The 13913-nt window shown below is 39.7% G+C and overlaps 1 protein-coding gene across 1 annotated transcript; it reads left to right on the plus strand.

The window, feature by feature from the left end:
- The first annotated feature begins 124 nt into the window (after positions 1-124).
- sxph (saxiphilin) lies at positions 125-12313 on the plus strand. Its single transcript, XM_080425174.1, has 17 exons — positions 125-426; positions 1770-1933; positions 3142-3241; positions 3822-3998; positions 4494-4656; positions 5147-5211; positions 5412-5569; positions 6157-6346; positions 6509-6657; positions 7305-7395; positions 7829-7876; positions 8554-8736; positions 9905-10052; positions 10164-10246; positions 10884-11068; positions 11350-11536; positions 11673-12313. Exons 1-17 carry the CDS (start codon positions 381-383, stop codon positions 11714-11716), a joined length of 2181 nt encoding a protein of 726 aa, XP_080281300.1. The 5' UTR covers positions 125-380; the 3' UTR covers positions 11717-12313.
- The last annotated feature ends 1600 nt before the right edge of the window (positions 12314-13913 follow it).

The raw sequence follows: 13913 nt of genomic DNA on the forward strand, positions 1-13913 counted from the left end.
AGGAAAAACAAACAGTATAACTTGCAGTTCCTTTATTATTCTATAATTGCCCACAAATTTGGCTGCTGAAATATCGCAAGAACATTAAAGTCAAGTCAAGACACAAAGCAGCCCTTTTGGTCTGCCCTTAAAAACTACAACCCTGTTTGGATGTGGGCAGTCCACGTGACAGATGGTCTTAAAATAATATTTTCCATATGTGTGCAAAAAAAAAAGTCACTTTACTTTTTTCAGAAGAGCTCCTCTTGCACAAGACTTTATATTTACCTCGCCATCGCCGCCCCTCGCGTCTTAATCCTCATGGAATTCGGTGTGCAGGATTATGCCAAGGTATAGGATACGTTTTTAAAGACATCTGTTGAACCAAAAAAAGAGGGAAAATGCGAACAGTTTTTCTCTGTCTCATATTTCTCTATGGCAGTTTGGGTAAGTGCGATGTGATTATCCTAGCTCGTTCATTCAGTTGGCTATACTAGCAGCATTGAGAATATAATGCTCAAGATATACTCTATTCTGTGTTGTGAGCTTTTATTAAATAAGTTATAAAACTATGTAGAAATTTGCCAGCATGTCTATGCAAAGCAGTTTCAGCTTATTTGGATTTTGCATCGTTACAAACAATTGTGTATAAAGTTGATTAGTTGATTATAACTTCTTGTTCACACGCCTGTTAACTTTTCCCCAGTGCTCTATCCAAAAATACATACAGTATGCAGTGGTGTATAGTAACTAAGTACATTTACTCAAGTACTATACTTAAGTACAATTTTGAGATACTGGAGTATTTCCAATTTTCAATACTTTTACTTCTACTCCACTACATCTCGGATCCAAATATTGTATATTATTATTTGAAATTTGAAACATTTAGTTACTAGTTACTTTGTAGATTTTGATTATTATTACGAAACCTACATTAACCACTTCAGCCCTGTATACATTTCGGCCATTTGAAAATAGCATTGTGAGCTTGTAGATCTGCTATTTTCAAAAGATGTTTGTACATTTGAAAACTTGAAATGGGACAGTCTGCATAATGAGTACTTTTACCTTTGGTACTATAAGTACATTTTAATGCCAATACTCATGTACTTTTAATGAAGTATTTTTTTAATTCCGGACTTTTACTTACTAACAGAGTACCTCTACATTGCAGTACTGATACTTTTACTAATGTAAAACATTTGAGTACTTTTTCCACCACTGATAGTCAGTGGTGGAAAAAGTACTCAAATTCTTTACTTAAGTAAAAGTACCAATACTGCAATATAAAAATACTCTGTTACAAGTAAAAGTCTAGAATTAAAAATTTACTTGAGTAAAAGTACAAAAGTATTGGCATCAAAATGTACTTCGAGTACCAAAAGTAAAAGTACTAAATATTTGAAAATAGCCGATCTACAAGCTCACGAGCTTGTAGATCTGCTATTTTCAAATAGCCTAGGTATAAAATAGGGTTAAAGTGGTTAATGTATGTTTCATTATATCATAGTTTATATCTGAATAGTAACTAGTAACTAAAGTTTTCAAATAATTGTAGTAGAGTAAAAAGTACAATATTTGCCTCTGAGATGTAGTGGAGTAGAAGTAAAAGTACTGAAAATTGGAAATACTCAAGTAAAGTACAAATACCTCAAAATTGTACTTAAGTACAGTACTTAAGTAAATGTACTTAGTTACTTTCCACCACTGCTGACAGTATGCACGTGAACGTTTAGAGTGTTATAGTGAAATATGGTTGGGTTGGAGACCCATTCCTTGCATCACAGGAAAGAAGATGCGGTGGTGCACAGTGTCAGAACCAGAACAGAAGAAGTGTGCTGAACTGGCCAAAGCTCTGGTGGCTGTGTTGCCCCCGGCTGCTGTGGCAGCCTTCGCCAGACTGTCCTGTGTGCGCGCCTACAGCACCGCTGACTGCATTGATAAAATCAGGGTGAGACCATTTTCACATGACGGACACGGGCATTATTGTTTTTCGGCCAAGTTCCAATCTGCCACTGTATGACTTCATTATAATCAGTGGTGGAAAGTAACTAAGTACATCTACTCAAGTACTGTACTTAAGTACAATTTTGAGTATTTCCAATTTCCAGTACTTTTACCACTACTTCACTACACCTCAGAGGCAAATATTGTACTTTTAATTCCACTATAATTATTTGAAGCTTTGTTGATTATTATTACAAAACATACATTAACCACTTCAGCCCTATATACATTTTGTCCATTTCAAAATAGCCGATCTACAAACGCGTCGAGATGCGATGTATTGTGAGCTTGTAGATCTGCAATTTCCAAAAGATTTGTATACATTTGAAAACTTGAAATGGGACATTCTGCATAATGAGTACTTTTACTTTTGGTACTTTAAGTACATTTTGATACCAATATTGTACTTTTACTCAAGCACATTTTGAATTCCGCACTTTTACTTGTAACAGAGTATTTCTGCATTGTAGTATTGACACTTTTACTTATAAATATATATAAGTGGACTATTAAGTAAAAAATGGGAGTACTTTTTCCACCACTGATTATTATCGACATATGTATTTAAAAATGACTTAATTTCCCAGGGGGCTCCTGCCTGCAGGGCAGATTGAAGTTCTTGCAGATGATTCTTCAGATTTCTTTTTAAATGCCCTTACTTTTTGGAGGATGGAATTTGTCTTTGTGTTGTTAACATCACAGATACCTATCCATGAGGGGCCTTGTTCATGAGCCTCACTGCCTCTGGGGGGGGGGGGGGGGGGGGACTATGATGTATGGTCCTTGGGGCCAGTGAGGGGTGAGGGGTAAAATAAATTGTCCCAATGGCATGAGGAGGAGGGCTTGACCTCTGTGCCTCTTGCTGGGTGGTAGATTTAGGTAGAGGAAAATCTCTAATCCAGGTGCTAGGCAAACAACGATCAACAGTGAGAGTAAAAAATTGAATCTGCACACCCGGTTCTCGGCTCCACTTACTCGATCTTCATCAGGAATAAAAAAGTTAAATTGCTGATGAAGATCGAGTTGAACAAGATTGAAACGTTGGAACAGCAATAAACAAGTTGATCATGAGAACCATGCAGTGTGCGGATATTATACTTTTTACTTTCAGATTTGAGGAAACTAGCCTTCACTGCATACTATGTCTTTCAGGCTAACCGTGCTGATATAGTGACACTGGATGCTGGAGAGGTTTATTCTGCTGTGAAGCAGTTTGGCCTCATTGCCATCGCCAAGGAGATCTACAGTGAGGGTGAGTTCACCTTCATGTTCTGAAACCTTGAGATATCTCACCAGTATTAGTGTTACTGTGTGTACCAAGACATCAGAGACACATACTTCCCACAGATTACAACCACACACGGAGATTTTGAAAACATGACCAATGACAAAAAACTCCCATATCTGCTGGGCGAAGTACAACAATGTGCAAACACAGCAGCAAGATTCGTGAGTTGCTGTGATAGGAAAAGGATATCAAACGGAACACAACCACCCTAAAGACTAATCATTGGGTATATTCCGGCACTATACCTGCACCCAGTGATCTTGGTACATAGAAATTGATCTATTGAAGATTCTGACTTTCAAATGTACATATTTTTTGTTTTGATTGTATTGCTGTATTGTTGTATTATGCTTTCTGCTTTGGCAATGTAAACGTATGTTTTCTCATGCCAATAAAGCCCATTGAATTGAATTGTGTGTGTGTGTGTGTGTGTGTGTGTGTGTGTGTGTGTGTGTGTGTGTGTGTGTGTGTGTGTGTGTGTGTGTGTGTGTGTGTGTGTGTGTGTGTGTGTGTGTGTGTGTGTGTGTGTGACTGAGCACCACAGGAGGCTGTATTCTGGCTGTGGCGGTGGTGACAAATACCAGCTTGGATATCCGCTCTCTGAAAGGCCATAAGAGTTGTCACAGTGGAGCCCGATGGACGGCCGGCTGGAGTCTGCCTCTAGGCTTCCTGCTGTCTCGTAACTATCTGACCTGGGAGAAGGAGCATCCCCTGAGCCACGGTACTGTATAACAAGGCCTTTACATGAGACTAGGGTCTTCAGCAGGAGGTCTGGGACCCCTAGGGGGTCCTCACTGTTGCTACAGGGGGTCCGCCAAATCTTTGTGTGATAGGGAACATTAGCCGAAAATAGCAGATCTACTATTTTCTGAGATTTGGAGAGGGAAAAAGAGCAGACTAAGTACAGAGCCAATGGTCAAGTTGACTAAATATTGAGGGTTTAAAAGTGTCTGAACATACACATTAACATGAATCCAGCTCTCTATGAAATCTATGAAAACTTTTAATCTGCAACACAATGTTATACAATATGTAGTGGGGGTCCCTGCTTCATCTCTCTCTCAGCTAAGGGGTCCTTGGGCTGAAAAACGTTGAAGACCCCTAGACTAGGATGAAGTCTACTTTATCTTTATTATTTAGAATGCATATGATATAATATTATCCTAATGTTTTGGTCATCTCTGTGTTAAATGTTTCATGTTTTTTATTTGTACAGATGTCAGTACCTTCTTCAGTGCCAGCTGTGTTCCTGGGGCGTCGGCCATGGCCCCAGCCCTGTGTGCCTTGTGTCAGGGCCAGAAGTCGTACATTCGCCAGCGTAACTTCCGCTGTGAGACGTCCCACAGTGAACCCTTCTACAACTCCCAGGGGGCGCTCAGGTTGGACCGGGCAGTTCAGTTGCCTAAAGTTTTCTAACGTTTTGTGGCCCAAGGCACACCAATGGGCAAGTCAAAATCTCAAGGCAAAGATTGCCGATTCTACAAGCTCACAACACATCGTGACGCACGCGTTGCGAGCTTGTAGATCAGCTATTTTGACTGTTTTTGTAAATTTGTGAGAGAAAAAAAACCCATTAAATAATAATTTAACATGTTAAAATGTATTGTTTTTAGGGTGTGCACATTTAAAAAAAAGAATCATTCAACATTCATTCATTTTTTGTACAGATGCATGCAATATACAGTATTTTTATTATAATGTGTGGTTGTCACACAGAAACATCTGGGCTTGTCTCACAACACACCAGTGGTGCCTCAGCCTCAGCACAGCGTTTGGGAACCACTGGCCTAAAGCATGAATAACTTTAGGGCTTTCTAAATGTGTAACATCAGTAGCTGTTTTCTACATCTTTTCCTCTGCCTATCATAGATGTCTGAAGTCTGGAGCAGGCGATGTTGCATTTGTAGATCACTTAGCCCTTGAGAGTATCGAAGGTAAATCTGACTCTTTTTCCATGTGCTCTGTAGTGGCCACACCTTCATTCAGTTTGATTTACTGTAACAATCCAATCTTCATGACAAATTCCTTCCGACTCTTCAAACTGACAAAACTGCTTTATTTTTTTTACAAATCAGAATGTGTAACTTTTGACCCGTCCGCCACCACTGCTCCTAACTGTTCTTTCTGCTCACAGAGAGCGAGAGAGAAGCGTTCAGGTTGCTGTGTACCGACGGCTCACAGGCTCCTCTCAGTCACTACAAGAGCTGCAATCTGGGTCGTGGTCCAGGAGGAGGCGTGGTCTCCAGACTCAACTATCGCAAGATAGCTCGCAAATTCCTGACCACAGTCCAGGTACAGTAGATTTACTTTACCATATATATTTTTAAACATTGTTTTAACTTGAGCCAACAAATCCACAGACACGTCCACAGTCCACACACGTTGACTTCATTGATATAACATTGCTGTGCTCCTTACTCTAGCCCAAGGGTTCCCAAACGTTTTAGGCCGCGACCCCCCACAAAATAATCATATTTGAACTGTATACTGTATTGCAGGAGTTGAGGTATTACATTTACTTTGACTCTGTTCCACAGATAAATATTGTGAAAATAGCCGAACTACAAGCTCACAACGCCTCGCAGAACTTGTGGATCAGCTTTGCATCTTTCTTACATAATATTTGACAATTTGGCCAATTTAGTATTAAAGAGGTCTTAAACGTCATTAAATTGTCCCTTTAGAAATGTATAGATACCCTGTATACACTTATACTTTATGTTGGTTTGTTTACTGTTGAGTGAGAAAACAATGTTAGACATTAAGCTAATCATCTGGGGACCCCTCAAAATAATTTGGGGCCCCCAAGTTTGGGAACCACTGCTCTAGCCCTGGCATTGCTTTTGTTTTTATTCACTGCCCTTTTTGACGTGTGGCAGCTGTTGTTTGGCCAACGGGGACGAGAGAGGCTGCGTTTCCAACTCTTCAACTCGTCGTCTTATGAGGAAAACGACCTGCTCTTCAAGGATGCAACAGATAAACTGGCCATTCTCCCAGATGATAATAAGGATGTCAGTCAGGTGCTGGGGCTGGACTATGTGGCGCTCCTCAAAGGCCTCGGACACGAAGGTGCTTATCAACATGGGTGTGTTTGTTTTTGATTTTCTATCATTAGAAACAGAATGGCCATGACTGTATGACCTCATTGTGTGTGCGTGTGCGTGTGCATGTGCGTGTGTGTGTGCGTGTGCGTGTGCGCGTGCGTGTGCGTGTGCGTGTGTGTGTGCGTAGGTAGCTCATTGGAGGACAGCGTTGTCCGTTGGTGTTGCATTAGCCTTGCAGAGCAGAAGAAATGTGAGCAGTGGGCCCTCAATATAAAGTCGGACCCCTTGGTGTGTGTTAGAGCGGTCGCAATGAGTGACTGTGTGGAGAAGATAAAGGTGAGTGGTTTGACCACTTAAAACCCTGTATACCCATTACCTTGTTGACCAGGGTCACCCAGGGGTCTATACTTAGTACCGGAGGTAATCAATGTGTCCATACATCGACATATGTGTCCGTGGCAAAAACATATTATTATTATTATTATTATCATTATATATGTCTTAATTTTACCTAACCTTGATTTTCAACATAGGTTTCCATCATTAGTATAACATATATAATCATTAAGAACTTGTATACTCTTAACTCTAAGTTATTAAAGGGATAGGGAAAATTAAAACATTTCTATCGATTATTCACCGCATGGAGACTTGAAATCATGTTTTTGTTTTTTTTATGTCTCATTCCTAAACCATTAATTTGATGACCAGCGGACCGGTAGGAGACACAAAGGAGACTCTTTGTGTCTCCTACCGGAACCGCTGCCGGTCATCAAATTATTGTCTTAGGAATGCGACAAAAACAAAAAAGATATCCATGAATTCAAGTCTCCATGGTTGTGAGTAATCGATAGGAAAAAAGTAATTTTGGGGGTGAACTATCCCTTTAATATACCATCTGTTGTCAGTAAAAAAAAGGTTGTATTGCTCCTCTAGCCACCAGTAAGTATCACTGATTCTACACCCCTCACAATGTGCCACAGAGAGATGAGGTGGATGCTGTCTCCCTGGATGCTACTCACGCTTTCATGGCCGGGAAGTGTGGTCTGGTCCCAGTGGTGACAGAGTATTATGGTGAGACCATACATCATCACACTGTATGGAATTCTGAGGCCTAATGTATACCTTGCCCCATGGGACACGGTCATACAATGGAGTATAAATCACTGTAGGCTGAAGTCTTTCCTCAAAAACTCATACAGTACTTTGTCTTTGGCTACTGTAACACAGATTTTCTGGTTGATCTCATCTTTATTTACCACTTCGACGCTATATTCATCGACCAGTGTCCCCCAGGGCTCTATACTAGGCCCCCTCCTTTTTTTCCCTTTACACAAAATGTCTTCTCTGAAAATAGACGATCTACAATGTCGCCATTGCGATGCGTTGTGACTGTGAGCTTGTAGATCTGCTATTTTAGCTGAATGTTCGCCCCCCAGAACAGGGACACTACTACGGGTTCAAGTGATCAATACAATTTGCACTGTTTTCTTTGACTCTCCTATAGGTGAGAACTGTGTTCCTGCTGATGGAATGACCCACTTAGAGACAGATGGTGAGATGAGATGAAAGAATGTACATTTGTTATTGTCCAGCTTTCAACAATGTGGAGACAATGTCATTCATGAGTTTATTGAAACATCTCTATGTATGGAAGTTCAACAATAAAGGCAACAATAAAGATCTATCTACACAGTAAAACCCTTAGTGTTAATTTAATTCCAAGAGTGTATGAACACTCATCTAGGGCTGCAACTATCAATTATAGTGATCTTATAATTATTATTATTCTATGAAAAATGAGTGGCACGTTTTTTTTCTTTTCTGTTCTTTTCTCATCTCATTTGAAAACACATTATACACACACACACACACACACACACACACACACGCACGCACGCACGCACGCACGCACGCACGCACGCACGCACGCACGCACGCACACACGCACGCACGCACACACACACACACACACACACACACACACACACACACACACACACACACACACACACACACACACCATATATTGTATCAATGGGTCGATGTGAAAATGGCAAAATAGATCTGCTATTTTCTGTATTTTTGAAAATAAATTACTTTGTTAAAATCAATAGTTGTTTTAATAATTGATTAGATTGATAAGTTCAATTAACTGTTGCACCCCAAACGCTTGAGAATTAAATGAACACTGAGGATTGTACTGTGTATCAATCAATGTGTTTCTTTCAGTGTTGCCGTCCGTGGTCGGCGTGGCGGTTGTGAAACGATCCAGCAAAAACCTGTTTTTTGGGAACCTCGGGGGCCGTCGCTCCTGTCAGGGACACATGTACAGTCCTGCAGGCTGGATGCTGCCCTACACACATCATTTAAGCATGGATCATAACAGCAGCTCCCCCTGCGATCCAAACCAAGGTACTGCTCTCATTTGGAGGTTTCACGTTGAGTTGTTTTCATGCACAATCCATAATTCATCCCTTGTATTCCCTTGTACTTACTATTGGTTTCTGTCAACATTGTTGTAAGTTAAAGTTGTAGTTCACCCAAATAATGTCTTATTTTCTAAGCCAATAATTCGATTACCGGCGGAGAGACGATAATGTATCCGGTGGGGTTGACACTAAGGTCTCAGAGGCGCTTGCCCGTCGGGCAAGTACAGGTCATTTTCTACTTGCCCACAGGTCTTGCCCACTTGCCCGAAAAGTAAATCGTCCTTTATAAAATGATAGGTTAAATTTGAATTACCATTCAATTAAACACTTATTTTTGTACTTTCTACTTGCGAATTATGGGACTGCACGATAAAAAATGTCATACCTCAATATGTATGCCAAATATCTAAATAGCTATGAATATGACTATGGGTTGAAGGTAGGGTAAGTGATATTTTTTGGTTAAAACAAAAAGGATTTTGTTATGGGTTAAAGCTCTATATTATGATAGTACTCATTGCTATAGAGTGTTTGTTCAGTAACAGGGGTCTCTCTGTCTCTCCAGCTCTTTGATAGACAGAAAATAAATTTCCAGTTAGGTGACACCATTTCAGCCAATCAGGAGAGAGTACCCATTTATCAGCTTCATTTTTATAATGTTCCAGTTCCAATTTTACATGCTCATTTCTTTGTGTCATCACTTCCAATTTCACTTGTTTAATCTGTATCCTGTCTGAGTTCTCTGTCCTGATTCGATAAAATTGGTATCCTGACTCGAAAAGCCATTTTCTGTTTAATAAAAAGAGCTGGAGAGACAACATGTGCACCTGCCCGTGGGGCAACCAGATAGCAAACTTCACCTGCCCTACCATTTTATTTACCTGCCCCGGGCAGGCGGGCAGGTGTTAGTGTCAATCCCTGCGGTAGGAGACTCAAAGGAGACTCTTTGAGTCTCCTTCCGGAAGAGACCGTCCGCCGATCATCAAATGATTGGAATGCGACAAAACCAAAAATATCTCCATGACTCAATGCTTCATGGGGTGGGTAATCGATAGAAAATAATTCATTTTTTGGGGTGAACTACTCCTTTAAGGGTGGTGGCTAAAGGCCAGAAAAGGCCAGTATGGTGATTTTGCTATGTCTTCCTTTAGTGTACAATGATGTATTCTGGAAGGGCTGTCTTCCTGGCTCCCAGGGGAATCTCTGTAAAGTGTGCATGGGTGGCACCGGAGAGGCTGCAACCAAACGCTGTGCTGATAACCACAATGAACGCTACTACGGCAACATGGGGGCACTGAGGTATGTCAGAGAACTTATTTGAAAGTTGGTTTTTCTGGGTTTTTAAGATTGTCGAGAAAATAATTGCTGTGGTGGAAAATACTTTATGAATATTATGTTTATTTATTTTAGGTGCCTGGTTGGAGACGCCAGTGGCAAAAGCTATGGAGACGTGGCCTTCCTCGAGCAGCACAATTTAGAGACCAACATTCTCAGTGGGATATTCAACTTGCATGCATGTTATGCTAATGCTTACGTGCACTTTAATTATCTTATCTGTGTTCCGGTGTTCTGCCACATTCAGTGGTGGAAAGTAACTAAGTACATTTACTTAAGTACTGTACTTAAGTACAATTCTGAGGTATTTGTACTTTACTTGAGTATTTCCAATTTTCAGTACTTTTACTTCTACTCCACTACATCTCAGAGGCAAATATTGTACTTTTTACTCTACTACAATTATTTGAAAACTTTAGTTACTAGTTACTATTCAGATATAAACTATGATATAATGAAACACACATTAACCACTTTAACCCTATTTTATACCTAGGCTATTTGAAAATAGCAGATCTACAAGCTCACAACGCGTCGCATCGCGACGCGTTGTGAGCTTGTAGATCGGCTATTTTCAAATATTTAGTACTTTTACTTTTGGTACTCGAAGTACATTTTGATGCCAATACTTTTGTACTTTTACTCAAGTAAATTTTGAATTCTAGACTTTTACTTGTAACAGAGTATTTTTATATTGCAGTATTGGTACTTTTACTTAAGTAAAGAATTTGAGTACTTTTTCCACCACTGGTTCCGGTGTTCTGCCACATTATGCATTGCCTTTTTGTTCTCCAGGCTTGGGTTCTACTGGCTGGGCAGACGGGTGGCTGCCGTCAGACTTTGAGTTGTTGTGTGGAGATGGTCGACGTGACTCTTTGTCAGAGTGGAAGAACTGTAATCTAGGAGTCATCCCTCCAAACATCGTCATGACACGGCCGGTTCTTACAGCCCGAGTATATGACTTCCTCATGAAGTCACAGGTCAGGTTGATACTTTGATTAAACATATTTGTCATAAATTTGATTAGTCTCATCAGATTTTCCTTTTAGCGATTGTTTAATTTTCTTTTACTATTGAAACTTGACATTGTAAATAAAATATTTGTGTGTGTGTGTGTGTGTGTGTGTGTGTGTGTGTGTGTGTGTGTGTGTGTGTGTGTGTGTGTGTGTGTGTGTGTGTGTGTGTGTGTGTGTGTGTGTGTGTGTGCGCGTGTGCGTGTGCGTGTGCGTGTGTGTGTGTGTGTGTGTGTTTTAATTTATAGGAAACTCTGTCAGCCAACCCAGACACAGAATTCAGGCTCTTTCAGTCCATGCAATATGGAGAAAGTGATCTGCTATTCAAAGATGCGACGCAGTGTCTTGTGCACACCAGCCACATGGATTATCGTGCTATCCTTGGGGAGGAGTTTTACAGGCATGCTGAAACAGTCTTCAACTGCACACATTCTGGTATGATTGTAGTCTACATTAATACTGCATTATTGTCACACAATTATATGATTGAACTATGCACAATGAATGCATATTTATTAATTAACCCTAACCCTAATTGATTAATGACTACTTAATATCTCCCCTGCAACAGCTATCTTGGAGTTTTGTGATCAGGATGTGTGCAGCATATTCTAATGGACAAAAAGAAGCAAACCCACATGTATGCAATATCGGTAAACCCAGATGTTTCTTGTCTTCCTGAGTGGCTGAAAATACTCATTCTCACTGCTTGACTCCTGCAACCCACTCTTCTCTGGTATCATCCAGTTTACTCTGTAAATTACTATCCTGACTCTGCTAGGTGTTGCTGTGTGCACCAAAGCTTGAAATGTCATGCAGCTTCTACAAGCCTACATACAAGCCTACAATATTAAACTCTCTGACCTGTATTTGCAAACACTGAATTGTTGAAGGCCATGACAAACAGGTGAAAAAGCCTTTAGCAACTCTGAAAACTCATAATAAAGAACAAATCTTGTCATGATATATGACTTCATCTGCTTGACCAAGCACACACATGTGCATCTGCGTAAGCATATTGATATCCGTGATTACGATGACCATCAAGTACTTTATCAGAGATACTGACATCGGTGCACAATGATACAAGATGTATGTTCTATTCCTATCCATTCTGTTCTTGTCCTTGTTCCATATCTTCTGGTCATGTCATGTGTCCACTGTACAATACTGTATATATTCTCTATGTGTGTATTAAACTTCAGAGCTTGTCGTGTGATACTGCCTTGTGTCAACTGGTTCTCCGCGCGTGCGACTCAACAGAAACCTTCACTCACCACCACCCTAAGCCCTTATAGATGGAGACTCTTAGGGACCATATGCCTTATAACTCTATGCCATATGCTGGTCAACCGAAATCACAATAAACCTACTACTGGGATTATTTCTGTTCTCTATTTTTTACATTCAACCTTCAAGGACTCTGCCTTTAGACCCTCCAGAAAAACGCGGGCAAAAATCCTTGATTATGCGGGCTAAAACTCTTGATTATGCGGGCTAAAATCCTTGATTTTGCGATATGCGGGTTTTTTTGCAATTTTATGCGGTGAAATTGCGGGAAGTTGCGAAATATGCGGAAAGTTGTGAAATATGTGGCAATATGCGATAAATATGTTAAAAGTTGCGAAATATGCGGAAATATGCGGTGCGAATCGCATATTATGCGATGCGATGTGCGTATTATGCGATGCGATGCGGCCTTTTTGAAAAAAATTTACCCCTGCATAATTATGCGTCATTTTGCTGATTATGCGGTAAATTCTGCGATCGCATAAACGTATTTTTCTGGAGGGTTTATGCCTTGATTCACCATGGCAGTAGCCTCGGAAACCCATGCCTTTTACCATGGCAGTGATTCTATGCCATAAATAAAAAATTCATCAATTGAGATATGTGATTATAGTCACAAACCAATGGTTTATAACAAGCAATGACACATTATGCCAACTGATAGTAAACTTGTACAGATATGGAAATAAATCCATATGTTGACAACTACAGCTTTATATTTGTAATTTTGTCTCAAGTTTTCTTCAACCTATTTGCCTTGCTGTTCTTGCAAAGGGAATTGCTCCTGCCTTTGGCATTATTCTATTATAATAATTACTTTTGGTACTTAATTTTGATGCCAATACTTTTGTACTCTTACTCAAGTACATTTTGAACAGCGGACTTTTACTTGTAACAGAGTATTTCTACATTGTGGTATTGATACTTTTACTTAAGTAAAAACATGTCAGTACTTCTTCCACCACTGCACACACACAGCTACATAACCAGTGGTGGAAAGTAACTAAGTACATTTACTTAAGTACTGTACTCAAGTACAATTTTGAGGTATTTGTACTTTACTTGAGTATTTCCAATTTCCAATACTTTTACTTCTACTCCACTACATCTCAGAGGCAAATATTGTACTTTTACTCCACTACAATTATTTGAGAACTTTAGTTACTAGTTACTTTTCAGATATAAACTATGATATAATGAAACATACATTAACCACTTTAGCCCTATTTTATACATAGGCTATTTGAAAATAGCAGATCTACAAGCTCACAACGCGTCGCGATATATTTAGTACTTTTACTTTTGGTACTTTAAGTACATTTTGATGCCAATACTTTTGTACTTTTACTCAAGTACATTTTTAATTCTGGACTTTTACTTGTAACAGAGTATTTTTATATTGCAGTATTGGTACTTTTACTTAAGTAAAGAATTTGAGTACTTTTTCCACCACTGTACATAACTGACTTTTATCATTATAACCTTTGCGTCGCTTTTCTCCTTGTGTAACTGGTGTTACACT

The sequence above is a fragment of the Gymnoscopelus braueri genome (assembly GCF_963280865.1).
Source record: "Gymnoscopelus braueri genome assembly, chromosome: 3".
Taxonomy (NCBI): domain Eukaryota; kingdom Metazoa; phylum Chordata; class Actinopteri; order Myctophiformes; family Myctophidae; genus Gymnoscopelus; species Gymnoscopelus braueri.

What these genes read in the sequence shown, in the direction of transcription:
- sxph (XM_080425174.1), top strand. Translation starts at nt 381, where the DNA reads ATGCGAACAGTTTTTCTCTGTCTCATATTTCTCTATGGCAGTTTGG. An exon ending in GGAGCATCCCCTGAGCCACG is followed by an intron (nt 3,999 to 4,493) that starts GTACTGTATAAC and finishes TTATTTGTACAG; the next exon opens with ATGTCAGTACCTTCTTCAGT. An exon ending in TTTAGAGACCAACATTCTCA is followed by an intron (nt 10,247 to 10,883) that starts GTGGGATATTCA and finishes TTTGTTCTCCAG; the next exon opens with GCTTGGGTTCTACTGGCTGG.